General features: G+C 39.5%; 5 protein-coding genes and 1 long non-coding RNA gene across 9 annotated transcripts; 3 read left to right on the forward strand and 3 right to left on the reverse strand.

The window, feature by feature from the left end:
* Positions 1-1,362: 1,362 nt before the first annotated feature.
* Positions 1,363-3,804, forward strand: LOC137714704 (probable NAD(P)H dehydrogenase (quinone) FQR1-like 3). 4 transcript variants are annotated; one of them, XM_068453847.1, is made up of 5 exons: positions 1,363-1,687; positions 2,475-2,692; positions 2,830-2,923; positions 3,025-3,290; positions 3,362-3,804. In XM_068453847.1, exons 2-5 carry the CDS (start codon positions 2,667-2,669, stop codon positions 3,585-3,587), a joined length of 612 nt encoding a protein of 203 aa, XP_068309948.1. In that variant the 5' UTR covers positions 1,363-1,687; positions 2,475-2,666; the 3' UTR covers positions 3,588-3,804. The 4 variants fall into 4 exon arrangements, with proteins under 4 accessions (XP_068309948.1, XP_068309950.1, XP_068309949.1 ...); XM_068453849.1 differs by having other exon boundaries at positions 2,610-2,692; XM_068453848.1 differs by having other exon boundaries at positions 1,363-1,541.
* On the forward strand, positions 3,655-4,589 carry LOC137714239 (uncharacterized). Its single transcript, XM_068453498.1, has 2 exons — positions 3,655-3,658; positions 4,060-4,589. Exons 1-2 carry the CDS (start codon positions 3,655-3,657, stop codon positions 4,587-4,589), a joined length of 534 nt encoding a protein of 177 aa, XP_068309599.1.
* Positions 4,590-4,604: 15 nt separating this feature from the next.
* LOC137714703 (anthranilate synthase alpha subunit 2, chloroplastic-like) lies at positions 4,605-9,175 on the reverse strand. The gene is made up of 11 exons (XM_068453846.1): positions 8,924-9,175; positions 8,363-8,547; positions 8,083-8,272; positions 7,513-7,664; positions 7,099-7,214; positions 6,600-6,846; positions 6,456-6,512; positions 6,091-6,243; positions 5,691-5,771; positions 5,416-5,502; positions 4,605-5,132 (listed from the first exon to the last, which is right to left on the reverse strand). The coding sequence occupies exons 1-11, from the start codon at positions 9,087-9,089 to the stop codon at positions 4,809-4,811; spliced, it is 1,758 nt and encodes a 585-aa protein (XP_068309947.1). The 5' UTR covers positions 9,090-9,175; the 3' UTR covers positions 4,605-4,808.
* Positions 9,176-12,133: 2,958 nt separating this feature from the next.
* On the reverse strand, positions 12,134-13,773 carry LOC137714706 (uncharacterized). Its single transcript, XR_011065435.1, has 3 exons — positions 13,674-13,773; positions 12,964-13,026; positions 12,134-12,277 (listed from the first exon to the last, which is right to left on the reverse strand). It is a non-coding gene; the product is annotated as an uncharacterized lncRNA (long non-coding RNA).
* A 3,573-nt stretch (positions 13,774-17,346) lies between these two features.
* Positions 17,347-20,581, forward strand: LOC137714707 (putative receptor-like protein kinase At3g47110). The gene is made up of 2 exons (XM_068453852.1): positions 17,347-20,075; positions 20,172-20,581. The coding sequence occupies exons 1-2, from the start codon at positions 17,360-17,362 to the stop codon at positions 20,525-20,527; spliced, it is 3,072 nt and encodes a 1,023-aa protein (XP_068309953.1). The 5' UTR covers positions 17,347-17,359; the 3' UTR covers positions 20,528-20,581.
* Positions 20,582-20,837: 256 nt separating this feature from the next.
* LOC137714708 (cell division control protein 6 homolog B-like) lies at positions 20,838-24,979 on the reverse strand. Its single transcript, XM_068453853.1, has 17 exons — positions 24,726-24,979; positions 24,531-24,621; positions 24,225-24,445; positions 24,000-24,074; positions 23,809-23,918; positions 23,569-23,675; positions 23,424-23,483; positions 23,237-23,310; positions 23,035-23,085; positions 22,875-22,924; positions 22,460-22,598; positions 22,100-22,189; positions 21,895-21,957; positions 21,708-21,803; positions 21,479-21,574; positions 21,250-21,371; positions 20,838-20,929 (listed from the first exon to the last, which is right to left on the reverse strand). The coding sequence occupies exons 1-16, from the start codon at positions 24,945-24,947 to the stop codon at positions 21,339-21,341; spliced, it is 1,578 nt and encodes a 525-aa protein (XP_068309954.1). The 5' UTR covers positions 24,948-24,979; the 3' UTR covers positions 20,838-20,929; positions 21,250-21,338.
* Between the last annotated feature and the right edge of the window lie 2,883 nt (positions 24,980-27,862).

Here is a 27,862-nt window from a genome sequence, read left to right on the forward strand (position 1 = left end):
TTCTCCATGGGTCGTGCGCACGGGCTGCGTATCATTCGGACTCGATATACGGAATTACGTATATTTGTATTACTTTTTCAATAGAGGTAAGACCACTAGCATATATGGTCTCATCTTTATTAGAGAGATATACAAATAAATTGTAAAAATATCATTTTGGATTAACTCAGATTTAAGATACAGAGTGAATAAAGCAATGTGAACGACATTGCAACTGAATATCAACTTCATATTAACAACGTAATTGTAGCCCATAAACACAATTCATATGCGCATGAGAGAAGCTAAACAAGTTTCTATTTGCAACCAAGTTTAAAATATTCTTTTTCTCATAAGCATGCTCCTGTTTATTGAAAGTTTTTTTATTCTGCTTTAGTTCGTTCAATTCAAAATCTATAAATAAACAAGATATGCATTTGTGGTCTCATCTTTATGTGGATAAAGCAATGTGAAAACATTGCAACTGAATATAAATAAACAAAATCTATAAATATCATTTTGAATTAACTCAGACTTAGGATACAGAGGGAATAAAGCAATGTGAACGACATTGCAACTGAATATCAACTTCATATTAACAACATAACCTATAGCCTCTAAACATGATTCATATGCGCATAAGAGAAGCTAAACAAGTTTGTATTTGCAACCAAGTCTAAAACATTCTTTTTCTCATAAGCATGCTCCTGTTTATTTATAGTTTTTTATTCTGCTTTAGTTCGTTCAATTCAAAATCTATAAATAAACAAGATATGCGATTGGAATTTACTTCACCAAGTCTTTCCCTATCACACATTGATCATCTTTACTTATCAACGTTAAGAAAATTATCGACTAATGTTGTGGTGTAGCGGTTACGATTATTCATCTGTAAATAAGAAATTTTGAACTCAACTAAGTTTATCATGTATTAAAAAAATGTTAAACTTGGGTAGGCAAAAGCGTAGGTGAACTACCGTTTTGATTAAAACGGGAGAAGTGGGGGTGGGTGTGGTTGGTGGGATTCTTTGGGTTGAAAAAACCATAGCTGACATCATTTTTAATGATTTACTTATTTTTGTTCAAATGTAATTGATTTCATTACACATGTACATCATTTTATGCCGTCAAATGCGACGAGAGTAATTTGCACGGCACATGTATTATCATTGCGATGTTATGCGTTAGTGATATCGACATCTAAGGGATTAAATTTACACATATATTTGTATTATTGACAAATAACATCGCTTTCAAAGTTGTTCTCTTCGAATGAAGCCAGAATTTATCTGGTTTTTGTTTCCGTGGAGGAGCGTGCGGTGTACGAAGATAAGCATGAATGTGAACGTAACGCAACGAAAGTACAGAAGAAAGAAGAAGATTAGATTGCAGACACCAACCAAATCGAAATGATCATGATAAGGCCTCCCCTGCTTGCCACGTCATCGAATTATTAGTTTGGCGAGACGCTATTGTCCTTTAGTCAACTCTTCATCTTCATCTACCTCGCAAAACTGCATCCCATCAAAATATTGGCTTTCTCCAGTCCCTGCATTTTCCAGGTAAGCACATCTCTTTTAGCTCCTTTCATCTTCCATCTTTGGATTGTGCTCCGGCGTGTGGCATGTACCGGATAAATGAAGCGTTGAACGTGTAGCTAATTATTCAACGTGTAAGGATCAGAGATATCGGTGTACAGTTTTACAAGGTGCATACTAGAAAATTCCTAAAATTTTATGTATAGCAAGTTCATGTATTCATGTAATGCCAAGCCTGTACTTTTGTTAGTTTCAATAGAAAATATTTGGAAGTTACCAAAAACCAACAACAAAATATGTGGAAGAAAGAGGGTTCCAATTGTTTTGAGCCAGTAAACTGCATATGAACAACTGTAATGTCGGCGTGTCTATAACATATCCGCGTTTATAAAAGTGCAGTTAACCGCGCTGGAGAAAATTCTAGCCGATATATACTTGGAAGTTAAAATCTTGGTTAGCTTATTGTAGAATAGGACATTGCATGATTCCTTTCTGTTAGGGTGTTGTTATACACATTTCCTTTTTACCTTTCACACACGCCTCTCAATTTTGTGGCCGTTGGATCGACTGAATTGGAGAGGATCAAAGGACATAAATCAGCAGAGGGTGTGTGAGAAGTAAAAAGAGGTGTGTGGATAGCACCACTCTTTTGTTATTGGAGACTGGATTACTCTCAACTCTAGCATCCAATATCAGGCCTTTTTTCGGATGTTTACTTACTGGTTTTTGATATTTCACAAACTAGGTGAATCTGAGTTATTTATCAAACACTTTGGTAAGTTGTTCATCTTCGCTTGATTTGTTTGCAACCAGTGAATCTCTCTTGAAGTGATCGCGTGTGCCCTCCGATCGAGAACCTTCGCTATTAGTATTAGTCACTGCATCAATCTATGAATGGTTGTTTTTCATTTATGAAATTAAGGCGTGTATTCTGTATGGGTCTATGTGGTTGTGCAGGTTGTACAATTGTGCTCGTAAGCGCTGAAATTCATTGAAATCTTTATTCTGCATCCAGAAATAGAGTTGATCGGAGCAATGGTCCCTGAATTAAAAATCCGTTAGCTTTGATAACATGTCAGTCGCATTTTTCAGGGGAGAGGTTGTACTGGTTTACATGCATAAGTAGTTGGAAAATCAAACATTGCAGCTATGGCTACTACGAAGATATACATCGTGTGAGTATCTCCATCCCTCTTAATTTCTTGCGGCCGCGCATTCTTTTCAGAATATTTGAACCATTCACCTTCGTTTTCGCAAGAATTCTACTCCTGAACTGATTTGGGATGTTGAAACATGAAACTACTTCTTGCAGGTACTACTCCTTGCATGGACATGTAGAGATTATGGCACGTGAAATACATCGTGGAGTTAATTCGGTTGAAGGTGTTGAAGCAACTCTTTGGCAGGTAACATCTTGGATTTGATCAAATCAACAACGGATCTTGATGCTTGTAAGATCATTTAATATTCTTAAGAGAGTTTGTTTGACTTGATTGGAATGGAGCAGGTGCCCGAGACGCTTTCCAGTGTCATACTGCAAAAGGTGAAGGCCCCTCCTAAGGCAGATGATGTGCCGGAAATAAGGCCAGAGCAGCTTGTGGAAGCTGATGGCTTCCTCTTTGGCTCACCTTCTCGTTTTGGTGTGATGGCATCACAGTTCAAGGCCTTCTTTGATGCCACCGACGAGATATGGAAAAAGCAAGCACTTGCTGGCAAACCTGCTGGAATCTTCTGGAGTACTGGATTTCATGGCGGAGGGCAGGAGCTTACCGCGTGAGTTTTTGACCTTACATCCATTGAAGATTAACATTTCACTTCCCTTGATTACATCCGATTGTTTGCAGATTAACAGCCGTAACACAGTTGGCACATCATGGCATGATTTTTGTGCCTCTTGGGTACACCTTCGGGAGCGGCATGTTTGAGATGGATGCTGTAAAGGGTGGATCAGCCTATGGCTCTGGAACTTTTGCCGCAGATGGATCACGTCAACCAACAGAGCTAGAACTCCAGCAGGCATTTTACCAGGGTAAATATGTGGCTCAAATTGCAAAGAAACTCAAAAATTAAGAGAGAGAGAGAGAGAGAGAGAGAGAGAGAGGGGGGGGGGGATGGATAAGTTTCGAACCAGGGACTCATGGGTAGAGACCCAACGCGCTATCCACTAAAATATTGGACCACATGCCAGTTGCGCTTAATTTCAAGATGTTGTATATGTATATGTCCTTGCAATGTAAAAAAACCAATAACCATAAGTTGATGAATGAAGAGGTCAATCTTCTTGCTACTTCCTTGATAGTTGATATTGCAAGTTGTGGCAAGGCCTTGTACCCTGCACGTGGATTACTGACCGTAACATGAGGTCTTTTACTTTGATCAAATTCACATCATCCTTGCAAAAAAATTCTTGTAATCGCTTTGATCGTTTGAATCCGAGTTAAAACCCTAAAAATTGTTTGAGACTCAAATTATGTATCATACAAACACAAAAAAGACGGCAATCGGATTGTAAACAGACGGATTGTTTTCCCCAACTAAAAAGATCTGGATTTGGAGTTGCTCCCGGATAAGGGACCAAATGCCCCAAATGCCCTTGCCGAATTCCAAGCTCTCCAGTCAACCTTTGAGATCCTCAAGGATGAAAAGGACAGGAAAAAGTATGATGATTTGGTAAGAGTAAAGAGAGACCAGCAACGACTCCTTCCACAGGGCAATGCCAGCCACCATTCGCAGCACAATACCGATGATTTTGAAGCAAGACAACGAGCTGCAATGCACGCAAAGAAAAAGGCGAAGGTGGCAGCTACTGCTTTTTCTGTTCCTAAATTGGATCAGGAGAAGGTGCTTATAGTTTCTTTGAACGAGGATGGCGAAGAGTATACGGAGAGGAGGTTGAGAGATTTCTTCTCCAGGATTGGCAAGGTCGAAGAAGTCCTCTTCACAAACAGAGGTTGGGCGGGAATTGTCATGCCGACTAAGGATGCAGCAGTGAAGGTAAGAGAAAGCCTGTCTGGTGATCGTTCTAATCTGTTCCGGGTTTCAACATACGACGCTGTTCGCGAAAAGTTTTAAGGGCAATAGCAGCAATGAATGATAGATGAAGCATGGAGTGATTAATTAGGGTTTTAACATTTGCTTGTGTATGCCATTACTTTTACATTTTAGTTTGTTTAAATGTTTTAAGTATCAAACTCACGTTATTCGTACAAAAAAATGACTCACCTCAACTCTCGAGTAAAATATTGAAATTACAAAAAAAAACTTGAAAGGGTCACAAACCAGAAAACGTATTCATTTATCAACGAACGAGGACTCTGCAAGATCAATTGCGCGCGCAAGAGCAGCAGCTTTGTTCTCGCACTCCCTCTGCTCGTCAGCTGGATCGCTGTCAGCGACAATACCAGCCCCGGCTTGGAGATGAGCAACCCACTCTCTGCGCTTGTTTGCGTCCTTGTATGAATACATTGTATCATACCGAAAACTAGTTGGGAAAACAATAGTTCTAAGAGCCAGAGCGATGTCCATGTTGCCAGAAAATGAAATTCCTCCAAAACCACCACTGTATGGACCACGTCTGGTCACTTCCAGCTTATCGATCAGCTCCATGGCTTTCACCTGCATTGCAGTAGAGCTAAGAATGAGAAAACTCGGGAATTAATCCTAAGCGAGTCCACAAAGGATAGATTACGAAATCATGACATCAGGTTCCATATATCTACCACTACCAATACTGGTGTATAAGCCAATTGACCCAATTCCTTACTGATTAGGTTAATGCTCAAGGTTTGTAATTGCAGGATTAAACAGGTTCATTAAGTCTAGGATCAATTTAGCGTAACTAATAAGAAATAAAAACAAGAATGCCAACAAACAATGAAAACCGGCTCATGAAGAAAACCTTTGGTGCTCCACTGACAGTCCCAACCGGCAACGCAGTACGCAGAACATCCCAGCTAGTTAAATCATCACGTAACTCTCCCGTGACCTACAATTACATTAAACTTTCATCCCTTTATTCAATTGGTTGTTGAGTACATTACACTGATAAAAACGGATATATAGACCCTATGAGAAAAAAATTCTGAAAATCATGTCTACAAATGCGTGAATGCGTCATCAATCGTTATAGATATTAGGTCACTTATTATGTGTATTACAAAAGGAGATACTTACTGTTGAACTTATGTGCATGACATGGGAATACCGCTCAATGTTCATGAGCTTCTCAACCTTCACAGAACCCGGTTTTGAGACCTTCATGAAAAAATTATCAATCGCATTATTATGGCCACAAGATACATAATGAAGAAAACAGATTATACGACAAAAATGTTATAAAATATAAGAAATGGTAGTCACTTAAGCCATGAACAGACAAGACAGCAAGTGTAAACTTATTAAGTTAAAGCTGAAATAAAGATTAATGAAATAATTTTACCCGCCATGGATTGAGAATAGATACAGGGGAGAATAAAATTTAACATATGTATGGTTTTACACTCTGGAGAATAAAATTCAACATACAGTAGAATGTCAATAATCATACAAAAAGGAGAAAGGAAAGAGTATAAACCTTCCCGACATCATTCCTCCCCAAATCTACGAGCATAATATGCTCTGCACATTGCTTTTCATCATTCAAAAGCTGCTTTTCCAGCATTAAATCTTCTTTAGGTGTTTTTCCTCTTCTAACAGTCCCAGCAAGAGGCCGGTTGGTGATCGTTTGCTATTAACAAAAATTAGAAACACACAGCCCAGCAATTTATAGCCAATGAAGATTACAACACTCTAGTAGGAAAACAAAAGGGGCCAAAGAAACATAAAATGTAGGACATCTTGTAGGAACCAACAAAGGTTACAGTTACACCATCATAGAGGTTTGGGAGCTAGCAACAGAATAGCACACTCAGATAAGGTTTTTGGGCTTCCTTTACTTACCTTCTTGACACGTGTCAGAATTTCTGGACTTGACGCAACCAAAATACAGCCTCTAGCCTGATCATGGAAGTATGTACTCATATAATCTCAGAATTAAGGTGAACAAGTAGATCGGAACCAATGATTTGCTGCAAAAAGGCAAACCTGTAAATAAATCATATATGGACTTGGATTAACTATCCTCAATGCTCGGTAAATTTCAAAAGGGTCTGCAAATGTTCGCCTCTCAAAACGCTGGCTTAATACAATCTGAAATATATCCCCAGCTAGAATGTGTTCTTTAGCTTTCAAGACTGCCTCCTTATATTCCTCACTTGTCAAGCTTGAGTCCTCCAATTTAGTACCAAAATGTTGAGTGTTGAACTCTATTGAACCTGCAGGCAGCCTCGGGCTGAAATTGACAGTTGGTACATTCTTAAATCAACCTTAAGTTTAAAAAAGTAATAGTAATGAATAAGTATAGAGGACTAATTTCCCCAGCCCTGAGGCAGCCTCGAGTTGAAATTGACTGTTGACATAAGCATACATTTGTGATAAAAAATGGTATTAAAGAGGGTGGGATGAATAGAAAATAGGAGAGGAATAGAAACTCAACAAAAGAAAAATAGAAAAGAAATGTGAAAGAAAGGAGTTGATTACTCACGTGACAATGTCATGCACTCTAGATACCAGTGTTTCCAATCTATTTATTCCATCATTGAAGGCCTCCTCAACAGAAGAATATTGATCTAATTGCACCCAGTGAATTACATGAGCTTTCTATAGCAGACAAATTGAAAAATAGAAATGGTTATAGTTGCAAAAGGTAATTTCTTAAAATAAAAAATTACAACCAAAGCATGAAGTTGACTAATTCTCCTGGTTCAATAATGGAGCTGGATGCAGATATTTTGATTCACCGTGGCGGTAAAAACAAACAAGACTTTGAAGAAAAAGAATATGCTTAGCGAGTAACTTGGAAGAAAGAAACTTTTTTAACAAAAAGAAGTAGATGTCTTTTCTATTCTGACATGCATTTGAATCTAAGTATTTTAAACTACTTTAAAAATCATAGTACCTTCTCCACATGATCAAACACAATCACATCGTCATAAAGACCAAGATGAACATCAGGAAGATTTCTGTCATCCGGCGGTGCACTCGGAAACGGCAGCTTTTTCTTCTCAACATAACGTACTGTATCATAAGAGAAGAAACCAACCCAGCCGCCTGATAAAGAGAGTGGATGTTATTAACCACCACTAGTAACTTCGAGAACCTCCATTATTTAAGACCGAACTATACAATAATACGAGGATAAATTTATGGCAAGTTTGTGACAAATAAGTCTTCTGCGAGAGTCCAGGATATCACACAATACATAACACTAGTGTCAACATAGTACATCTAAGCCTAACAAAATGTACAGGAAAATATGAGCAGAACTCCTAACCCACAATTCTACTTGCCTAGTCCAAAACTTCGAGATTAAGAGGCAAAAATTAAGCAAAGCACAGTTTTCATTTTTCTAAACAACTTCACTTCAACTATACAAGTCTAAGGAGAAGTGGTTTACTTTGAATTGAGAGGATTAAGATATGAGTACTGCAAGGAAATTTAAAATATGTTATTTGTGCACTTATCGTACCACAAAATGCTTCTGGAAGTTCATCAAGAAGTTGGGGTGTCCATCCCTCCATGATTCTCCGAGGAACAGTCATTGGATCCTCCACAATCTCCTCTGTCCTACAACCTTCTCTATGGTCCATAATGGTAACCATGTTCTCTTTTGCTACGATTTCGATGGATGGTTGGGCCCCAATAACGCTGTACCGCCCCTAACAAAAGATTAACATAATAAGTGATTCACTTTTGCCTAAGTTAGATGCAAACAAATACACATTATACAAGGGGCTGAGGGCGCTTACAACATTGGAGTCTTTGGAACCGGGCTCAACTGACTCAAACAGAAAACTTGGAGCATCTCTATCATCCTCCTTAACCAGACACCGGTAAGCAAGCACTGGAGTTAGATGATCCGAGAATATGCTCCGATATAGAGGAATTAAATTCCCCTTCTTCGAGGCTTCTACAAACTTCTCTGATTGGTCGGCTGCAGTAAAATCAATCATACGAATTAAAACTCACATTAGTATAACACATTGAGTCCATTACAAACAGACATTGCTTGACTCACTGCATATCACAAGTCTTTGAAATTTTGGACAGATTATAATAACAACCACCAAAATTATTATTCAGCTAATCGAACCGAAATTAAAATTTACAATGTAAATCAAAATTCTATTAACTACAAACCCAAAAATTCAATTTCTTTACTTTCTCCAGCAAACAGACGCAAATACTTAAATGTGAATGTCCAATGCTCATTTCCTCCTAAAGTTCTACACTTTCTCCGAAACCAAACACATCCCAGAAAGCAAATGTAGTTTAATCAACTTCTCCAGAAGATAAAACTGAAAACTTACCCAATGAGGGAGATAAGAGAGCCGAGCATCTCAATGTACGGACAAGGGGAGTGGCGCGAAGCAAAGATAGAGAGCTGGAGGCTCTGTTATGAAAGTTAACGGAGACCGCTGATGGTGACGCGAAAGTTGACAGCAGTTGACGGGAGCCAACGGCTAGGGTTTCCATTGTAGGAGAAGAAGGAAGCGGGCTGCTCTCGAAGTTTCAGTATTTTGGGGAGTTTGAGTTCTGCGTGGCTCTGACTGGAGAAAGACTGAGCCAGACACTGCCTATTGGGCTTTGACTTTGGGCTCAAGTTAAAAACGCGTGGGAAGATGCTAAATACGGATTATGAAAATAAAAAATAATAATTTAAAGAAGAAAATTAAATAGATAAATCATTTTTGCACAATATTTTTTACTTTATGTACATGATTGCTTATTTTTGTTCGTTACCTTATGTGCATATTTTCTTATTTTGCTCATTAACAAAATACATGGAGTATTAGGAAATAGCGGAAGACTTGGCGCAAAAATCAAGAGTAATGGTGTTTTTGAATTCATACAGACTTATAGACAACCACACTTAGTAAAATAAAGCTTTGTTGTTGTTGTTCTTTTAATTCTACTATTATTGATCACATAGAATATGGGTATATTTGATTTTATGGTACATTTGATTTCATACAAGCTATTATTCTTTTCGTCTCTTCGAGAACTATGATTTTCTTTTTTGAAACACTCGATTTTGAAGTTATGAAAGTTTAAAGTTTGTCTAATTTCTAGTCGAATTCCAACCTTCTTCTTCTTGAGGTTCGATGACCCACCAAACCCAGGCCCTTCGGGCCGTTACACCAAGGCCCAAAACTTATGGGTAGCCCAACCCAACCCTTATTTTCTTTTGTTTTTATTTTTGGTTTGTTAAATTAAAGGCATCGGGCTTTACTTGTGAAGGCCCTAAACCCAAACCCAATTTCCCATTTTAATTTCCTAGGGGCCTTTGGGCCATGTGTTGTTGGGGGCTCTGAGCCCAAGTCCCAAACCCATTTTTCCCTTAAACCCATTTCTCTTTAAAAACCCTAAGGCCTCAGCCCTTGGGCCTCCCACCTTCGGCCCGAGTAACCCAAAACCCCTTAGCCTTTAGCCTAAACCCATTAATCTATTATTCTAGGGCCTAACCCACTAATGTAACCCTAACCAGTCCAAACCCTTTTAGGGAATATTCTAGGAATCTTCTATTGACTTTTACAAAATTTATCCTCGACCCTTCTTAGGGTAATTCGACGTCCTTAATCCGTTTCCGACATTCGTTTTCCCAAATTCAATTGTTATAATACAGTTTTATTAATTGAACCCTTTATGTGCTTAGGGGCAATTATCTGTGGTGTTTCCTTCTTCGCTAGATTGCATGGTTTTTCGACGGCAAAGTACTATGAGTGGACCCCTTTTAAAAATGCATGTTTTATAGTAGAAATGTATACATGAAAAGCATGATTTAATGATTACGTTTTACGAAACGTTTTATGTGATAACATGCTTATTAAGGCTAGTTTGAATTATTACTATTTTTCCTATAACCTATGTTCTTTATAGAATATCTTATGGATGACGATATAATATTTAGAACATGTTTCGAATACCTCTTTATAGTATAGATGATGGATGACTTTATACTATGAAGTTGTTTTTCAAGTATAGGTATGTTCAATGGTCTTGTACTTACCTAGTGGTCCCAATTCCACTACGGGACGAGAGATAGATTCCGTCCCAGGTGATGGTTACGGTGTTGGCATAGGGCCTAAAGATGATTTTCCTCTGGCTATTAGCACAGGGACGGGGAGCTAGCACGGGGCCTGGGGTGATTTTCCTTTGGCAATTAGCACAGAGACGGGGAGCTGGCATGAGGCCTAGAGGGATATTGGACATTCACTAGTGATTACGATATATACGAGGTATGATTTGAGACATTGCACAGCATGCTAGGTTTCGAAAAACCTATTTTAATCATGATATATGTGTTTTCATAAAACCTGGGGGTTAATATGTTGATAACTGCTTTTTTATTATTATTATTATTATTATTATTATTATTATTATTATTATTATTATATCAACTTGGTCCACTCATGTTTGTTTTGTGCCCCCTTCAGGACTTAGATTCGAGGCATACAATTCCGGTGTCAAGACACTTTCGCATCGGCATCTTCGAGTCCTCTTGGTGTGGGATCCATCCTTTGTTTCATTCAATTTTATATTATTTCTTTTAATGTTCTAATTAGTTGTATGCTCTGAACACGTTCCTTAAATGCATATTCATTATTCTTTTATATTTATAAGTCCTATATATCTCTTGTTTTCAGCATTTGCACTCAATAAATGGCTTTCGTCACCCTCGGGTGTCGGCCAACACGTGCCTATTCTGGTATTTAGGGAATATCGAGATCAGGGCGTGTCAATGTGTGTGTGTGTGTGTGTGTATGTGTACACACACACACACACACACGTGTACATATATATGCTTATAAACGATTTGAGTTTAGTCGAATTGGTTAGACAATGTATACTCTTTCTGCATCTAAGGATGGTGTATTCAATTGAGATTTTGAGGGATTTTAATGGATTTATAAATCCATAGATTTTTATGGAGTTTAATTGATTTTGCAAAGATTCCTACACTACGAAACCTCTCCAATTTCTTCAAATTCCTTAACTTTTTAAAATTCTTTAAAATAAATTTCTAATCGAATACACCTGAAATGTTATATTCTTTAAAATCTTATATGAATACATCTAAATTTTTAAGAATTTTAATTGTAACAACCTGTCCCGAAATTTACGGAAGAAAATGAATATTTTTGTATTTTTACTAAGTTTGGGGGATATTTTTCCTTTTTTTTTAAATTGTTTTTTAACCTTAATTGGTAAGCCCAAGGGGCCCACCCCCTGTTTTGTTCCCCGGTTCCTTTTTCCCTTTCCCTTTCTTTTATTTCTTCTAAAAGTCTCTCTTCTCTCTTTCTTCCTCTGTGATCTCTCCATCCCCCCTCTCGGTGCTCTTTTCTCCGACAAGAACTGACACACCCCGACCCCGATATTCCCCAAATACCAGGATAGGCACGTGCTGGCCGACACCCGAGGGTGACGAAAGCCATTTATTGAGTGTAAATGCTGAAAACAAGGGATAAATAAAGTTTATAAATATAAAAGAATAATTAATATGCAAATAAGGACCGTGTTCAGAGCACACATCTAATCTAGAACACTAAAGAAAATAATATAAAATTGAATGAGACAAAGGAATGGGTCCTACACCACGAGGACTCGAAGATGCCGATGCGGAATTGCCTGGACGTCGGGATTGTATGCCTCGATTCTAAGTCCTGAAGGGGGCGCAAAACAAACATGAGTGGACCAAGTTGATATATATATATATATAAACAGTTATCAACGTACTAACCCCCAGGTTTTATGAAAACACAAATATAATGATAAACATAGGTTTTCCGAAACCTAGCATGTCGTGCAATGTCTCAAATCATCATTCGCATAAAAATAATAATCACTAGTGAATGTCCAATATAACACTTCAGGCCCCATGCCGGCTCCCCGTCTCTGAGCACACAGTCAGAGGAAAATGCACTTCAGGCCCCTTGCCGGCTCCCCGTCTCTGAGCAGACAGTCAGAGGAAAACACACTCCAGGCCCTATGCCAACACCAAACCGTCGCCCGGGACGGACCGGATCTATCCCTACGTCCCGTAGCGGAAAGGACCACTAGGTAAGTACAAAACCAGTGAACATACATATATTGAAAATCAACTTCATAGTATAAAGTCATCCATCATCTATACTATAAAGAGGTGTTCTAAACATGTTCTAAATATCATATCGTCATCCATCAGATATGCTATAAGAACATGGGTTATAGGAAAAATAGTAATAATTCAAACTAGCCTCAGTAAGCATGTTATCTCATAAAACGTTCATAAAACATAATCATCAAATCATGCTTTTCATGTATGCATTTATACTATCAAAACATGCATTTTTAGAAGGGGTCCACTCACAGTACTTCGCCGTCGAAAAGCCACGCCATCTAGCGAAGAAGGAAACGCCACAGATAATCGCCCCTAAGCACATAAACGGTACACTTAGTCAAACTCTACTCAAACGATTGAATTTGGGAAAACGGACATCGAAAACGGGTTCAGGACGTCGAAATTAGCCTAGGAGGGGTCCCGCACGAAAACCCAAAAAGTCAACTGTCAAAGTCAACGTTGACCGTTAACCCAGTCAACGGTCAACGGTCAACGGGTCAGGGTTACGGGTCAACCGGTCACGGGTCAGGGTCACGGGTCAATGGGTTTGGGCTTGGATCCGGATTGGGTTAAAGGGTTTGGACTTGGGTTGGATCCGGGTTTGGGTCTAAGGTAATTGGGTTAGGTTTTAGGTGGGTTGGGTTGGGCTTGAACCCATTCGGCCCAAAGGCCCACAACAGAAAGGGTGATGGGTTTTGGGCTAACAGGCCCTAAGGCCTTTTGGGTTTTTAAATGAAACAAAATAAAAATAAAAAGGAAAAGGTTTAGGGTTTTGGGCCAGAGACCAAACAGGCCTAAGGCCCGTGTGAGGGTGGAGAACGGCCCGAAGGCCTGGGTGCGCCGGAGACGCCGGAATTCGGCCGAAGAATTCCCAAGCTCCGTTGGAGCTCAAAACGCAACCAAAACATGTCATTCAATATACCAAAATGAAGCCCCGAAGGTAAGGAATCGAAATATACCCTTGGTTCCCGTCATTGTGGTCGGAGTTGGCCGGAAAACAGCATGGAAGCCACGGGTGTCCGCCGGAACTGGGTAAGATTCAAATGAGCATAACTTCTTCAATACTCAATGAAATTGGGTGAAACAAAAAGGAAAGTTGTAGTACTCAGCGAGACGAAGAGATTGATACCTCGCACGCCGGCCAAATCGCCGAGGTTTGGCCGGAAATGGCCTCGAAAGGGGCGGTGCTCGCCGGAAAACTGGGAAATGTCTCCGAGGTGATTTCTTCATGGTTTGACGTCCAAAACACAACCACGGGGTTAGAAAAGAGTTATAGGTGTGGGCATGGGTGTGTGTGTGTGTGTTCTTATCGGAGGAAGGAGCACCGAGAGGGGGAGAAAGGAGAGAGAGCACGGGAAGAAAGAGAGAAGAGAGAAGAGAAGACTTTTCAGAAAAATAAAAGAAAAGAAAGGAAAGGGAAAGGGAACCGGGGAACAAAAACAGGGGGTGGGCCCCTTGGGCTCACCAATTAAGGTTCAAAAACAATTTTAAAAAGAAAGGTATCCCCAAACTTAGTGAAAATACAAAAATACCCATTTTCCTACGTAAATCCCGGGACGGGTTATTACAAGAACGCCCACACACACACCTGTGCCCACACCTCATCAACGACGACAACATCACCATCATCACCACGTTAGCTCTCCCTCCCTCTTCGTCTCTGTGGAACACAGAGAAACTCAGACGAATTCCTCGTCATTCAGTTTTGGGTAAGCCTCAAAACACTCCAAATGCTTCTCTTTTCATCCCTATAGTTATGTTTTGACCCCGTGGTTGTGTTTTGGACGTCAAACCATGAAGACACCACCTTAGAGACATTTCCCAATTTTCCGGCGAGCACCGCCCCTTTCAAGGCAATTTCCGGCCAAACCACGACGAGTTGGCCGGCGTGCAAGGTATTAATCTCTTTGTCTCGCTGAGTACTACAACTTTCCTTTTTGTTTCACCCAATTTCATTAAGTATCGAAGAATTTATACTCATTTGAATCTTACCCAGTTTCCGGCAAACACCCGTGGCTTCCAGGCTGTTTTTCGGCCAACTCTGGCCACGATGACGGAAACCAAGGGTATATTTCGATTCCTTACCTTCGGGGCTTCAATTTGGTATATTTAATGGCATGTTTTGGTTGAGTTTTGAGCTCCATCGGAGCTTGGGAATTCTCCGGCCGAAATCCAGCCTTCTCCTTCCTTGGAATCCGGTGAACCACCAAACCCAAGGCCTTTGGGCCTTTCCTGCCAAGCTCAAAACCCTGGGCAGCCCCACCCAACCTTTTTATTATTTTTATTTTTGTTTTGTTAATTTAAAGGCCTTTGGGCCGTTTCTTTTAGGGGCTCCGGCCCGTTAACCCCAAAACCCATTAGGCCTAAACCCTTTAGGCCCAAACCCAAGTCCAAACCCTTTAATCCAATCTGGATCCAAGCCCAGACCCGTTTGACTTGCTGACCCGGACCCAGTCTGACCGTCGACACGTTGACTTTAGGGTTTTCCTGCGGGACCCCTCCTAGGCTAATTTTGACGTCCTAAACCCGTTTCTGATGTCCGTTTTCCCAAATTCCGTCGTTTGAGTAGAGTTTGACTAAATGTACCATTTATGTGCCTAGGGGCGTTTATGTGTGGCGTTTCCTTTTTCGCTAGATAGCGTGACTTTTCGACGGCGAAGTACTGTGAGTGGATCCCTTCTAAAAATGCATGTTTTGATAGTAGAAATGCATACATGAAAAGCATGATTTGATTATTATGTTTTATGAAACGTTTTATGAGATAACATGCTTACTAAGGCTAGTTTGAATTATTACTATTTTTCCTATAACACATGTTCTTATAGAATATCTGATGGATGATGATATGATATTTAGAACATGTTTAGAGCACCTCTTTATAGTATAGATGATGGATGACTTTATACTATGAAGTTGATTTTCAATATATGTATGGTTACTGGTTTTGTACCTACCTAGTGGTCCTTTCCGCTACGGGACGTAGGGATAGATTCGGTTCGTCCCGGGCGACGGTTTGGTGTTGGCATAGGGTTTGGAGTGTGTTTCCTCTGGCTATTTAGCACAGGGACGGGAAGCCAGCATGGGGCATGAAGTGTATTTTCCTCTGACTGTCTGCTCAGAGACGGGGAGCCGGCATGGGGCCTGGAGAGTTATATCAGACATTCACTAGTGTTTATTATATATACAAGTTATGATTTGAGATATTGCACGACATACTAGGTTTCGGAAAACCTATGTTTATCATTATATTTGTGTTTTCATAAAGCCTGGGGGTTAGTACGTTGATAACTGTTTTATTATATATATATATATCAACTTGGTCCACTCATGTTTGTTTCAGGACTTAAAATCGAGGCATACAATCCCGACGTCCAGGCACTTCCGCATCGGCATTTTCGAGTCCTCGTGGTGTAGGACCCACTCCTTTGTTTCATTCAATTTTATATTATTTTCTTTTAGTGTACTAGATTAGATATGTGCTCTGAACACGTTCTTTATTTGCATACTCATTATTCTTTTATATTTATAAGTCTTATTTATCCCTTGTTTTCAGCATTTGCACTCAATAAATGGCTTTCGTCACCTTCGGGTGTCGGCTAGCACGTGCCTATCCTGGTATTCGGGGAATATCGGGGTCGGAGCGTGTCATTAATAACCTATTTTAAAAGAATTAAAATCCTTCAAAATCTCAATTGAATACACATTCCTAAGTTCAAATATGTTGTTGTTCATGCAGTTAGGGTTCATCGTTCATTTCTTTCTTATATTTTCTCATTATTTTTAATTTAAAAAAAAAAACTAAAAACAAAATAATTATAAAACGAACCCTAACTTCTTACTACAGTCTCTCTCATGACCCTTACAACACAACCATATATATGTCCACATTGTGCAGATTGGGAATGAAATCCCCACCACCTTCAAATTTCCATGGCTACAGCAATTAATGGCCTCGTCGTATGGCCACGTTTTGTAATTTATTGCGTATTTATAACATGCAACTACTACACACCCATAAGGATCATAATTGTCAACGTAAAGTTATAGGAGAAATTTTTTAATATGTTAGAAACAGCCCAGTACACCAAATGTAGTTGATTGGGAATGAATCCCTCACCACCTTCAAATTTCCATGGCTGCAGCAATGGCCGTGTTGAATGACTAGGGTTTAGTAATTTATTGCGTATTTATCACATGCAACAACTACACACTCAAGATGGCCATAATTTACAACATTAATTTATTGCGTATTTATAACATGCAACAACTACACACTCATAAGGGCACACTCATAAGGGCCATAATTTACAACATTAATTTATTGCGTATTTATAACATGCAACAACTACACACTCATAAGAGCCATAATTTACAACGTTATAAGTTATAAAAGAGGTTTTTTTAGTGTGTTAGAAACACGGTCCGGTACATCAAGTCTAGTTGATTTTGAGAATGAATCCCCCACCACCTTCCAATTTCTATGGCTGCAGCAATGGCCGCCTCAAATGACTAAGTTTTGTAATTTATTGCAGATTGATAACATGTAACTACTACACACCCATAAGGCCATAACTGACAACGTTATAAGTATGGTTTGTCTCAAACACAAACACAAACAACCAACCTCACAAACCCAATTCAAAAAATGAGGGTTTTGCTTGTGAAATTGATTCTAATGTACTCACTTTTCAGTGCAGTGTTCTTCGTTTGCTGTTGGAGCTCCATGCAACCGAGGCCGGGAGGGAATGAGACGGATAGGCTGGCGTTGCTAGCCATCAAAGCTCAAATAACGGACGACTCTCATCAGATCATGAGCTCTTGGAACGGTTCCGTTCACTTCTGCACATGGCCGGGCATCACATGCGGTCGACGACATCGCCAAAGGGTCACAAAGCTGAGCCTACTATCTCAAAACCTAGCGGGATCCCTATCGCCACACGTTGGAAACCTAAGTTTCCTAAGGGAGTTGGTGCTGGACAGCAACAGATTTGGTCATGAAATTCCTCCCGAAATCGGGAACTTGCGTAGACTGGAGGTACTGAGTCTATATAATAACTCATTTACTGGTCACATTCCTGACAATATTTCTCATTGCTTCAGCCTCAACACTATAGATTTACGTAACAACAAGCTGGTGGGCAAAATTCCTTTGGAACTCGGCGCGTTGCCGAAGCTTGGATCATTTGTTGTAGACGTAAATAATTTAACCGGAGAGATCCCTCCGTCTTTGGGGAACCTTTCATCTCTCGAGGCCCTTAGTGTCTACAGGAATAACTTGGTCGGAGATATCCCAAGTTCTCTTGGCAGATTGAAACAATTAACATTTTTTTCATTGGGCTTTAATAAGTTGTCTGGTACAATCCCTCCCTCTATCTATAACCTCTCTGCTGTTACTACTTTTTCCGTCGTAAATAACCAAATTCAAGGGAGTATTCCCTCAGATTTGGATAAAACTCTCCCTAATCTCCAAATCTTTAACCTTGCCGGCAATCAATTTTCCGGATCAATTCCTCTCTCAATGTCCAATTGCACTAGTGTAACGGCATTTCACGTTGCAGTAAACAACCTAATCGGACCGCTGCCGAATTTTGAGAAGCTTCATAAGCTTGTGAGATTCAACATTCAATATAATCACTTCGGAAGTGGCGCCGACGGTGACATGCGTTTTCTGTCAGATTTGAACAATGCCACAGAGTTAGAGTTGTTGTTGATAAATACTAACAACTTTGGAGGGACATTGCCGGTATCAATCTCTAATCTCTCAATCAAGCTTCAAAAGTTTTGGTTATCCGAGAACCCGCTCCATGGAAGCATCCCGGCTGGCATAGGGAATCTGATCAACTTGGAATCGTTGGCTATGTCGAGTAATAGATTCTCGAGTAGCATCCCGACTGACATAGGAAAGCTTTCAAGGCTAGTAGAACTAGATATTTCTGAAACCAAATTATCGGGCAGTATTCCGTCCTCCTTAGGAAATTTAACCATGTTAAACATACTCTTGTTCTATAGTAATAATCTTCAGGGCATCATCCCTTCAACCCTAGGGAAATGCCAACAGCTGCAACGGTTGGATCTTTCAGATAATAACCTCAGTGGCGCAATACCCCAACAAGTTATTGGCCTTCCCTCGTCAATTTCTTTGAGACTGTCAGCAAACCACCTCACCGGTCCACTGCCCATAAAGGTTGGAAACTCGAATAGTCTGACTCTGCTGGACGTTTCTGATAACATGTTATCCGGACAACTTCCTCCTAGCCTTGGTAGCTGTGTGAGTTTAGGTATCCTAAACTTGCAAGGCAACATCTTTCAGGGCCCCATTCCTTCATCAATGGGTTCGTTGAGAGCGCTTGATTCTTTAGACCTTTCTCGCAACAACTTGTCAGGTGAAATTCCAAAGTTTTTAGGCAGTTTTATCTTGATAAAGAATCTAAACCTATCGTTCAATGAGTTTTGGGGAGCAGTACCAACTGGAGGTATTTTCAAGAATGCAAGTGCGATTTCAATAGCTGGCAACACCAGGCTTTGCGGCGGTATTGCTATTCTCCAGCTGCCCAAGTGCAAGTCCAAAGAGTTTAAGAAAGGAGGATTATCTCGTAGCTTGGAAAAGTTAATTTTAGCAACCGGGATTGCTCTTCTAGTCATGGTGTTGTCTTGTATCTTTGTTTGCTTGTCAAGAAAGAAAAGGAAACAAACTCCGTTGACTACTTCAGAGAGCTCATTCTTACAAGTATCATATGCTACTCTCCTGAAAGCTACTGACGGGTTCTCTTCGGCTAATTTGGTGGGTGTGGGTAGTTTCGGGTCTGTGTACAAAGGACTTCTTGGTGACAATGACGATGATGTTGATAAAGGCCACCTTGTTGCAGTGAAGGTGTTTAACTTGTTACGCCATGGAGCATCGAGGAGTTTCATATCAGAATGTGAGGCTTTGAGAAATATCAGGCATCGAAATCTTGTTAAGATTATAACTGCATGTTCAAGTGTTGATTTTCATGGTAACGACTTCAAAGCTTTGGTTTATGAGTACATGGACAACGGAAGCTTAGAAGATTGGCTGCATCCGCCTACTGGAATTGAAGAGGTAAGAGATCATGCATCCAAGAATTTAAACCTTCTTCAGAGGCTCGACATTGTAATTGATGTTGCTTGTGCAATGGATTATCTTCATAATCATTGCGAAACACCAATCGTTCATTGTGATCTCAAGCCAAGCAATGTTCTTTTGAACACCGAGTTGACTGGACATGTTTCGGACTTTGGATTAGCACGGTTTCTCTCACAATTGCCAAGTAATGTTTCAGAAAATCAGATTCAGACAAGTTCCATCGGTATAAGAGGAACGGTTGGTTATGTTGCTCCAGGTACATATCCTCATCCCATATGCACAATACAAGCAAAGCTATTTATTTACGGTTGTGGTCACAGTATTATTTTCTTATATTTACCAATATATGTAGAGTATGGAATGGGAAGCGAGGCGTCGACAAATGGAGATGTCTACAGCTTTGGCATTCTACTGCTGGAGATGTTCACAGGGAAGAAACCCACTGATGACATGTTTAGCAACAACTTGAACCTCCATAATTTTGTCAAGATGGCTATCCCTGAGCATGTGACCGAGATTGTGGATGCACCACTTCTTCAAGGAGGCACCGATCAGTGCAGCATGGGAGTTCCAAAAACTGAGGCGTGCTTGAGTTCGATATTTAGACTTGGAATCGCTTGTTCTGTTGAATCCCCTACAATTCGGCTAAAGAATATCGGTGATGCTGAATCTGAACTTCGTTCCATCAGGAACACTCTTGTTGGATAAAAACTTTTTTTTGTGGTTTTGTGATAAATGTTGATCCTAGTAATATCCATATATATCTTTGTAGCAAAAGGACAACCCTAAAAGCAAACAAAGCTCCCTGCTTTCCGAGTGTCAGAGAAACGTCTATGTACCCAACCTAAACCTTTGTAGTAAAAGCATGTAAATAAATAAACGTTATTATGTTTTAAGAAAGAAGAACGTATTAAAACAAAGAGCAATGACAAAGTTACATTCTTATGTTTATACAAAATAAGTTACATCTTCTGTATTACATGTATAACATAAACTAATTCAACAACTTTTCTCTGTTGTTTTGTTCTGTCATCTTTTTAAAGAATGAAATGGCAAAATTGAACAAGGCGGAAACCGGTCTGAAATTAGATGCTTCTCGTAGTCGGAAATCTGCATTCAGACAGTAATATGAAACTATAAGATATAAAGCAACCTGTGACGGAAACTGGCAAGATAAATATTGATGAGTAAATGGTCAATACTTGGATTCCAAGGTATAGTAACTTTAGCACACAAATTATCTGCAGGAAAGTTTTCACAGGACTCCGATTTCAACTGTGCAATGGATAATCTGTTTACCAGCATGTTGCTAACCCTATGCTAATGTGTTCGTTTTTTATGGTTGAAGAATTCAGTTCCAAATATGAGATGCGCAATTCGTATTCAAGGCATTGTATTTCGAGAAACTTGTAAAAAGGAAGGTTTCAGACCTTGTATTTGAATTTTGAAGCAGGTGCGAAATCAGAGCCGCAAGTATTAAGCATAAGAAAAATCTGGAGTGCATATTCTTTGAACGTAACTACTGAAGACAGTTCCGAAAGAAACGAATTCCCTGTTCAAACATAAAGAGGTAATCATCAACAAGCTGAAAGAAATTACAAGAATATAACATAAAGGAAAAGCAGAGTTATAAGAGGCTTGGATATATTGTGTCCTCACCTGTAATGCAAAAGTGATGTCTGCTTCATCTGCTGCATTCATTGTCACTCTTTTAAGTTTTTCATCTCGAGATTGACCGCCCAATTTCAGGAGCCCCTGCACGTAGATTATGCCTCAGTAACTAACTTGTTTCTCCGTTACCAAGTTGTAAATTCGCATTCAAATCTAATAGCATATTCTCGGGGAACGCCAATACAAGGATGTTATACTAATAGACGTATTTTCTTACCTGGTCATTTAGCACTCTGCACATACTTGAAAATTCGAAAATTCCGACTGGTGGGATTAGTGTTGATTTGCAGATGTCTATATAAGATTTATTTAGCTGCAAATATGTGAAAAATACAGAAATCAGTAACGTAAATTTTACATGCTACTGTTATCGTTTATCATCAAACAATGGAAAGGAAACATACCTGTGCTACAGTTGAATCCTTCTTTTTTCCACGGAAAAGCCTCACGGCAGAGCACAGTATAATCTGTGGTGAAATAGGACACTTGCATTAAAATTAATGATAGGATGCCAATCTTTAAGTTCGCTTCATGGCTCGGAACTATTGGAATACTTAAAAAGCCCATAGCCTACATTCAACATCTACAAGTCACTAGAAAAAGGGTTACCTGTTGATGTTGCGGAAGACTTTGTATGGTGTCCACTACTGGTGATTTGAATGTCTTTGACAAAGCAGAAGCCATATGACCAATTGTCACCTGCACCACACATAAGTGAAAATTTAGAACGTAAATAGTTCAAAAAAATGAAGTACGCATTATGAAACTTTTAGGTTTTTTCACAATTGAAAGTGTTTACTTGAAACTTTTGGAGTTAAAAAAATGAATCAAATAAAGATAATGGAACTGCAAAATTTGTGAAATCTTGTTGCAGGAATGTATGAATGAACTGAAATGAATGCGTCACATCTGTTAGTTTGCTGATTCGGATAAGTTCTGAAGCATGTGGGGACCAGGGTGATCACTTACAACATCAATCTCCTGTTTTTTCCCAACAGGAGCTGGAGCAGGAGCCGTCTGCTGCTCAACGAATGCGTCCACTACTGGTGATGAATTCAAGTTATCAGTAGATTCTTTCACCTCAGCTTCCAGAATCTCAATTGCACTCCTGGAAAACAGTTAGGAACAGTTAGGCTCATAATCCCACGCAAAGCTCCTACGAAACAGTCAAAAGTCGCTAGACATATATAGATGTAGTTTCTGACATTAATATGACTCGTAACTTTACAAGGCATTTACATTTTCGGATACATTGATGAATCTAAAGTGCTTGTTCTTAACTTGCACCATTACAATTGCACAGCCCATGTCTACTCCAATTAACCAGAATGGTCAAATTCAAACACCTTTTGTAGAATTTATGATGTGACTCGGCAAAACTAACCTGCAAATACAAAGTGCTTTCCTCATATCTCCAGATGCAGCCGCAACTTTCTGCCATTTTTCATAGTAAGTACTCAGCCTATATGCATGTAATATAAAGATTGACAACATCTAAATAATTAACGATCTTCCGGAAAATATGATAACAATAGCAAACTCACTCTGGCACAAAGTTCCAATGCTGGTGGTTGAAAGACGGTGTAAGGAAGTGTCTGTTGGAACACAATAACTGTTAGTACTCGGTAAATATACTGAGACAATAAGAGAGAACAACTTTTATTTGATTAGTCCACAGCAAGGGAGAACAAAAATATTCCTAATTCATGCTCACGATTACTTCATGAACGAAAGGCCCAAACTTACTATTAGCCTCTGCTGAAGAATCCTAAGAATCTGGCCATAAGAGTACGCCCGAAAAGTAATAACGATAGGTTTGCCTAGAACATGAATATAATTTGTAAGCATACTAGTTGTTGGTAAATACTACACCGGAAATACAGTCCAGCTTCTCATTGAACAAAAACGAGGTAACAAAAGCTATTCAACTCACAATTTAGTGACTGAAGTCTTGGAAGAAAACGATCGGCTAGGTCTATGGCATTTGCCACTCCTGCAAAACCATATATAATATGAAGCCTTCACATATAACTACAAATTTTCAATTGACCTTACTTTATATCAACTACATTCAGTACCTATGAGTATACATCTCGAAAATTGGTACGTTGTGAGCATAAAAAGATCATGAAGCACCGCCCCGTCTTTAGTAATTAGGAAGTCCAATTCATCAGCTATTACCAGCCTGATAAAATAGGAACCATTTCAGTATAACCACTCTTTATTACATCCAAAGTACTAAGATGAGACCAACGCGTGTTTATGTGGCCGTCAAACGTTGCACACAGCTTGTGTTTGAACGAGGATAAATTACTTACGTCATCTTCCTTCTAGAAGACGAAGGCTTCTGGGAGTACAAATTTTGTAGAAGCTGCAGGGATGAGGTTTTGCTTTTAACTTTCTTCGGCGGTTGGTCTTTACCAAGTATCTGCCAATGCAAACCAAATGTGAGCCCATCATCTGTTATAACTTGCAACCAACAACAGAATAAGCTTTCGAGAGTCGTTACCTTAGTGAAAATATCGGAAGTCTTTGTTAGAGAAGAACAATTCAAAGCCAACACATCCGGTTCCTCAAATCCGGCCTGGCAATAAGAACAATTCCCAGTGTTAATTAACACTTTGTATCGAAGTAACACATTTTTCGGACATGGCAATTAATCATTTACATTTTAAAGGTTCTACAATATTTGTACAATTAAGCACATAATATCATTGAGGTGCAATTAGCTCACCTCTCCTGCCCAATCAACCAAAGCCTGCTTCACTTTCTCAATGGACAGCGATTTTCCGGTCCCAGGACACCCACACACGTACAAACTCGCAGCCTTCTCTTGCTCTATGCATTGCTTCAAGAACTCCAAAACCCTCTTCTGCTCATCTTCCCGGCATGAAACAGTTGGCGGCACGGTTGAAACATGCAATGCCTCCTTCACCTCGCTGATTTTCTTGCCATCTACAAATCCAACCAAATCAATTTGCCAATTTAAATACCAAACAAACAATTTGCCAATTTGCCGATTCGCTTGAAACATACTCACCTTTCGGATTCCATTTCAGTTTCTCAACTGATTTTTCGACTGGTTTGCACAAAGTCTGAACCTTCTTCTGGGTGAAATACTTCTCAATTCCCTGAAATTGATTCCAAATTAATCAACGAAATTAAATCGACAACTTAAACAGCCTCGAAAATTTACTTCGGGGTTTCAACATCTCAACATCAAATCAAATCTCACATTTGCCTGAGTGTTGGCGCAAGCACTTAGCCGCTTTCGGGGCGATTCCAATTTCATGGGCTTGGAGATCGGGCTCAGCTTCATTGGCGACGAGTTGGATCTGAGCCTCCGCCTCGGAGGTGTCGAATCTCCGGCGGATCTGACAGCATCGGGCGTACTCTCCCATTGGACGGGCATGCTGTCGTCATTGAGCTCGAGGCTGCGTTTGGCGATGGCAGGCATTGTGTTGGGAGACAATGGAAATGGCGTGCAGGCGGGCGAGGTTTCGAACACGCGGGAAGAAACGGGTGGAAGATGTTGATAAAGCTGACATTTTTAGCGGGAACAAAAATTGAGTTTGGCGCGCTGGCGCGCGCGGTTGCTAAATCAGGGCGCGGGACAGTTGTGAGATTAAGGCCCATTAAGGTGAGCTAAGGTTAAGGTGAGCTAAGGTTAAGGTGTTGGTTTTCAAATCTTGGAGTACTAAATATGTCACATCTCGAACTGGGCTCCACCACATTTCGGGCTCGATTCCGCTGTAACACGATATTATCCGCTTTGGGCCTCAATCACACCCTTACGGTTTTGTTTCTGGGAACTTACATGAGAAACCAGTGAGATCGAAAAAGCGTTTCAGAGTTCTAATGAAATCCGAAGCCAGTGCCTCATGCTATATAGAGATGGGCATGTACATTTAAGGCATAGAGGATCCACTCCCCTGGGTGATGTGGGATCTAACAAAATACTAGCATACGCCTACATATTTTGTGTGTGAATATTTTTTTTTTTTTTCGTTTTTTTTAATGGAAAAGAGAAGGAAGATAGAGAACGTAGAAGTCGGGGGAGAGTTTTTTGTTTTTTATTTTTATTTTATTTTATTGGATATATACTAAAATCACGTGTAGATGAGGTTTTAATAAAAAACAGCAAATTTGATTTTGTGAAATTATTTTATTGCCCATTATATTTTTTCGGTGATAGAAGACTAAATAGTCTTTTTATCATCTTTTGGTTGATAAAGAGGATTCTATTAATAGATAGTTTAGATACACATATCCTCCGATATTTATGGTGTTTTTAGTAGGAAAATCTTGGATCAAGCAGTTGATCACGTGTCATGTCTTACCAATCTTATGATTATGAAACGTATTGTATTTTGGTCTTGCTTGACTTAACAATGATTTATAGTAGTGATAGTGGCTGAGCCAAAATTTTAACCTAGAAGGGGCGAAAAGTCTCAATCTGAAACGCTTTTTCGATCTCACGAAAATTACTCTACTATGGGGTGAGCAACCGACCACTGTCGTGTAGGTCTAGTATGATGTCGTACTCATCATCCTTTTATTTAAACCTAAACCCCAAGCATTTCCGACATTCTTTCTCTCTCCCTCCTCCTCAAAGCTCACAAGCAACGGATTGCTTGAACTCCATTAGAGTCACCGACCTCAAATCAAACCCAATGAAAGAAATTAAAGTGAAAACGTCAGATTGGAGCTCTGAGCTTACGAAAAAGGTTTTGAAAGTCATAAGCATAACACTAAACTTTTATGCACGAAAAAAAAAATGTCAAGATAGGCCTGGAACCATCCTAGTCCCTTCATAGCTCGACCTCTACATAGTGAGAATTGTTCTATACAGGCAGCCTAATCAAGAATCCGTTGTCTTCGACGAACATGGAACAAGGGTTACGCTCTAGACTCTAGTCGATTCCAAATTGGAAAAATTCCTAAACTCACTATTCTTCTCACCTAGAAGGCTCAGCCTGCTCTAATATTGGTGGTTGGATCCATGCCCTTAGACTACAGTTTCAAATTTTATATGATCGATCTCATTTGTCTATATGATTGAAAAAAAAAAAGAGCATATTAAATGGAGTTAATAGAGTCAAAAGAGTGTATTCTTGGACAAATCCTTGAGCTTACGAAGTGAACTCAATGAGATCATGGTCATCAAATCAATGTATAAACCTTTTCAACTGTATATGATGGCCATGATTTCGTTGAGTTCAGTTCCAACAAATGTGATTGAAGATAGTTTAGGGCTGCTAACGATTCGACATGTGGTTTTTCTTTTAACAATCGGCATAATTATTTTAGTGAAAAATAACTTTCATAGCAAGCCCAAATGGAAAACAAGCACCGAGACTGTTCCCTGAAAACAATTTGGGCACTGAGCCGATTGATCTGTGTAGACTCCAGTTATGCACAAGACTCTAAGTTTTTATCGAAACACATGTTTACTGTCCGATCGGGTTGAAAGTACCCATTTTTTAAACCAAAAACCCAAAGCCTGATCCAAGAAGTAAATAAATAAAAACTATCAAACCAAGGAAAACCCCAGTGCATTGGTCGGAGTTCATCATCAGCGCCATGCCTCTCTCTTCCCCCAAAACACAATGAAATTTGGGATTTTGATATTTTTTTCAAATGTGAAATTATTGAGATCTGGATCGATAGATCATCGCTACGTTATTGTTCAACGGTTGATGTCTTTGTATCCATTTCCATTTCATCTTTCATCCCATCGTTGTATTTGTTTGGATGGATATTTAATGATGGACTTGGTGCGATTAAAAGTCCAGAGATGCGAAAAACAGAAAGAGGTTGGGCGTAGACAGTTGGCAGCCCAATAAGAATTTAAAATCATTTTTTACCAAGGAATAGGCAGCAAGCCTATGTGAGATGTGACAAAGGACAGAGGGCAGCTCACTCTCAGCAAAAAAGTATTTTTCTGTGGCATTGGTAGGTAATTAACAAATGGTAAGGGTGACTCACCGTGCTCTGGAAGCCCTCACCAACAGGGAAGGCTTGGACAATCAGGCTTGAAAGTCTATAAAAGCCATGGAGGACACAAGAAATAACTTTCAATCAATCAATCAAGCAATTCTCATTTTTCCCAAAGACATAAAAGCTTTAGTTTGTTGATCCCTTGTCCCTTTCAAAATCACAGGTCCACCATAGAAAATTCTCTTTTGTCTAGTTTTAGAAGCTCTGCTACCATTCCCTTTGTTGTAGCATCGAATCCCTTTAGTAAATCTTGTTTGTATTTACTTTTCCAAGTTTTCAATCACTATTGAATACAAGGAGATGCGTCTACAAGAAGAAAAACCTTGCCTGCAATGTTGTAATCTTGCTCGAATCTCCTTTATTTGTATTTTA

This window comes from Pyrus communis, chromosome 14 (assembly GCF_963583255.1).
Source record: "Pyrus communis chromosome 14, drPyrComm1.1, whole genome shotgun sequence".
In the NCBI taxonomy this organism is placed as follows: domain Eukaryota; kingdom Viridiplantae; phylum Streptophyta; class Magnoliopsida; order Rosales; family Rosaceae; genus Pyrus; species Pyrus communis.

Excerpts from the sequence above, each read along its gene's own strand:
- LOC137714704 (XM_068453847.1), top strand. The coding sequence starts at position 2,667 with ATGGCTACTACGAAGATATACATCGT. Across the intron at positions 2,924-3,024 it reads TTGAAGCAACTCTTTGGCAG|GTGCCCGAGACGCTTTCCAG; the intron begins GTAACATCTTGG and ends GGAATGGAGCAG. Across the intron at positions 3,291-3,361 it reads GGAGGGCAGGAGCTTACCGC|ATTAACAGCCGTAACACAGT; the intron begins GTGAGTTTTTGA and ends GATTGTTTGCAG.
- LOC137714703 (XM_068453846.1), bottom strand. The coding sequence starts at position 9,089 with ATGGAAACCCTAGCCGTTGGCTCCCGTCAACTGCTGTCAACTTTCGCG. Across the intron at positions 7,215-7,512 it reads TGTTTGATCATGTGGAGAAG|AAAGCTCATGTAATTCACTG; the intron begins GTACTATGATTT and ends TGTCTGCTATAG. Across the intron at positions 5,133-5,415 it reads CTGTCAGTGGAGCACCAAAG|GTGAAAGCCATGGAGCTGAT; the intron begins GTTTTCTTCATG and ends ACTGCAATGCAG.
- LOC137714707 (XM_068453852.1), top strand. The coding sequence starts at position 17,360 with ATGAGGGTTTTGCTTGTGAAATTGATTCTAATGTACTCACTTTTCAGT. Across the intron at positions 20,076-20,171 it reads GGTTGGTTATGTTGCTCCAG|AGTATGGAATGGGAAGCGAG; the intron begins GTACATATCCTC and ends CAATATATGTAG.
- LOC137714708 (XM_068453853.1), bottom strand. The coding sequence starts at position 24,947 with ATGCCTGCCATCGCCAAACGCAGCCTCGAGCTCAATGACGACAGCATG. Across the intron at positions 23,919-23,999 it reads CTTCCGATATTTTCACTAAG|ATACTTGGTAAAGACCAACC; the intron begins GTAACGACTCTC and ends TTGCATTGGCAG. Across the intron at positions 23,311-23,423 it reads AAGACTTCAGTCACTAAATT|GCAAACCTATCGTTATTACT; the intron begins GTGAGTTGAATA and ends TTCATGTTCTAG.